Below are 2500 nucleotides of genomic sequence, written 5' to 3'. Positions count from 1 at the left end.
AGAGCCGGCCGCGGGCCAAATACAACAACAAACCGACCTCCGCTGGGTATCAAGATAAACACACAGAGAGATGTGCACATGTGAAGGAGGCTCTGTGTGTTTATATCTAGACAGCCACAGAGATGTGCACATGTGAAGGAGGCTCTGTGTGTTTATATCTAGACAGACACAGAGATGTGCACATGTGAAGGAGGCTCTGTGTGTTTATATCTAGACAGACACAGAGATGTGCGCATGTGAAGGAGGCTCTGTGTGTTTATATCTAGACAGACACAGAGATGTGCACATGTGAAGGAGGCTCTGTGTGTTTATATCTAGACAGACACACAGAGAGATGTGCATATGTGAAGGAGGCTCTGTGTGTTTATATCTAGACAGACACACAGAGAGATGTGCACATGTGAAGGAGGCTCTGTGTGTTTATATCTAGACAGACACACAGAGAGATGTGCATATGTGAAGGAGGCTCTGTGTGTTTATATCTAGACAGACACAGAGATGTGCACATGTGAAGGAGGCTCTGTGTGTTTATATCTAGACAGACACAGAGATGTGCATATGTGAAGGAGGCTCTGTGTGTTTATATCAAGACAGCCACAGAGATGTGCATATGTGAAGGAGGCTCTGTGTGTTTATATCTAGACAGACACAGAGAGATGTGCACATGTGAAGGAGGCTCTGTGTGTTTATATCAAGACAGCCACAGAGATGTGCATATGTGAAGGAGGCTCTGTGTGTTTATATCAAGATAGACACAGAGATGTGCATATGTGAAGGAGGCTCTGTGTGTTTATATCTAGACAGACACAGAGAGATATATGGACATGTGAAGGGGTGGCGGTGATGTTTGAATTTAGAAAGGCAGATACAGACATGTCACCATAGGAAGGCAGACTCTGTGCTTGTGTGTGTGCGTGTGTACATGTGTGTGCATGTGTACATACGTGTGTATGTGTGTGCGTGTGTGCGCGCGCGCGCACGTGTGTATGTATATATGTATATGCGTGTGTGTGTGTGTATGTACATGCGTGTGTGTATGTGTGTGTGTGTGTACATGAGTGTGTGTGTGTCTGTCTATGTGTGTGTGTGTGTGTGTGTGTGTGTGTGTGTGTGTGTGTTGCAGCACCAGGTGATGAGGGACAAGGTCAGTCTCTACCTGCAGTTCACGGCCCGTCGCCCCGTGGGGCCGGCAGAGGTGTACCTGCTGGGGGGGTCCTACTTCAGACACATGGAGTGAGGGGTGTAGTTTACAGCTTGACAGGAACATCAAAATGCACAAATACACGCTTCCAGCAAATAATTCCACACACACACACACACACACACACACACACACACAGAGGCTGCTGTGTCCGAATATATGTGTGTGTGTGTGTGTGTGTGTGTGCGTGTGTGTGTGTGTGTGTATACACTATATGTGTGTGTGTGTGTGTGCGCGCGCGGTGGAGTTTCAAACATTCTTAGTGATAATAAAACTTAGCGCTGCAAAGTTCGCTCACGCACCCCTGCCCAGATGCGTCCAACATTTTGGAGCGCCTCCTTGCACACATCAAAAGGCGTCCATCCCAGGGCAATATCCACATGTCTTCCCCTGCACTCCTCTGTGTGACTGACGGGAGTGAACGTCCACGCCTTGTTGTGAACACTGTTCACTCCGTCTGGAGAGGAAACATTGTGGATATTGCCCATCCTAGCACCCATCCCCCACCCACCCACCCACCCCCCCTACACCCCCCCCCTGGATGTGTGACCTGTTCAGTCCCAGTGACCTAAGGGACCACGAGCCAGACGAGCGGCTGGCCATCTTGCAGTCCGCGGGGCAGACCGACCTCACCGACATGGACAGCCGTTCGGTCAGGGCCTTGGCTGAGGCTGCTGTGTCCGAATTTGCGGTCAGTGTTTTTTGTCGGAAGCTCGCATGAGACAACGCACACACACACACACACACACACACACACACATGCACATCTACACATCTCACATGCAAACACACACAGAGGCAGGCGAACACACACACACATACATACACGCGCGCGTGCGGGCGCGCACACGCACACACACACACACAGTGAGAGAACAAATTTTTAGAGAGAGTGTGTTGCCTTCTTGTGTTGACGTTTTGGATCTGTGTATATATTTTTTTTTCCTTTCACGAAATTTTCTTCCTCCCTATAAAGAAACACACACACACACACACACACACACACACACACACACACACACACACACATTGTTTTGAAGACGAGTTTCTGAAACACTCTATATGTGTGTAAACTGCGAAATTTTACGAAAAAAAAACCAAACAAAAAACAAATGGTCCTGTACTTTTTCGGTGGTGTCTCGTCCTGATATTACCTCTGACTTTGGCGTTTTGTCTCTGTTTCACACCGTCTGTTGTGGCGTCATTTCTCGCTTGTGAAACCAATAGCGAATCCGTTCTGTGTCCGGAGTAACTTATGCTGTTGCGTTTTTTGTCTGCTCAAGTAATGAAATCTCACAT

The 2500-nt window shown here is 48.1% G+C and overlaps 1 protein-coding gene across 1 annotated transcript in view; it reads left to right on the top strand.

Annotated features, from left to right (window-relative positions):
• Window positions 1-1128: 1128 nt before the first annotated feature.
• Window positions 1129-2500, top strand: part of LOC143291423 (uncharacterized) — a 5803-nt gene continuing 4431 nt past the window's right edge. The window contains exons 1-2 of the mRNA XM_076601270.1: window positions 1129-1233; window positions 1760-1892. Of these exons, the coding sequence (XP_076457385.1) occupies window positions 1133-1233; window positions 1760-1892 (234 nt within the window). The 5' untranslated portion in view covers window positions 1129-1132. The remainder of the gene's footprint in view (window positions 1234-1759; window positions 1893-2500) is intronic.

The sequence above is a fragment of the Babylonia areolata genome, chromosome 1 (assembly GCF_041734735.1).
Source record: "Babylonia areolata isolate BAREFJ2019XMU chromosome 1, ASM4173473v1, whole genome shotgun sequence".
Classification (NCBI taxonomy): Eukaryota; Metazoa; Mollusca; class Gastropoda; order Neogastropoda; family Buccinidae; genus Babylonia; species Babylonia areolata.
This window is presented reverse-complemented; position numbering and strand designations above follow the sequence as displayed.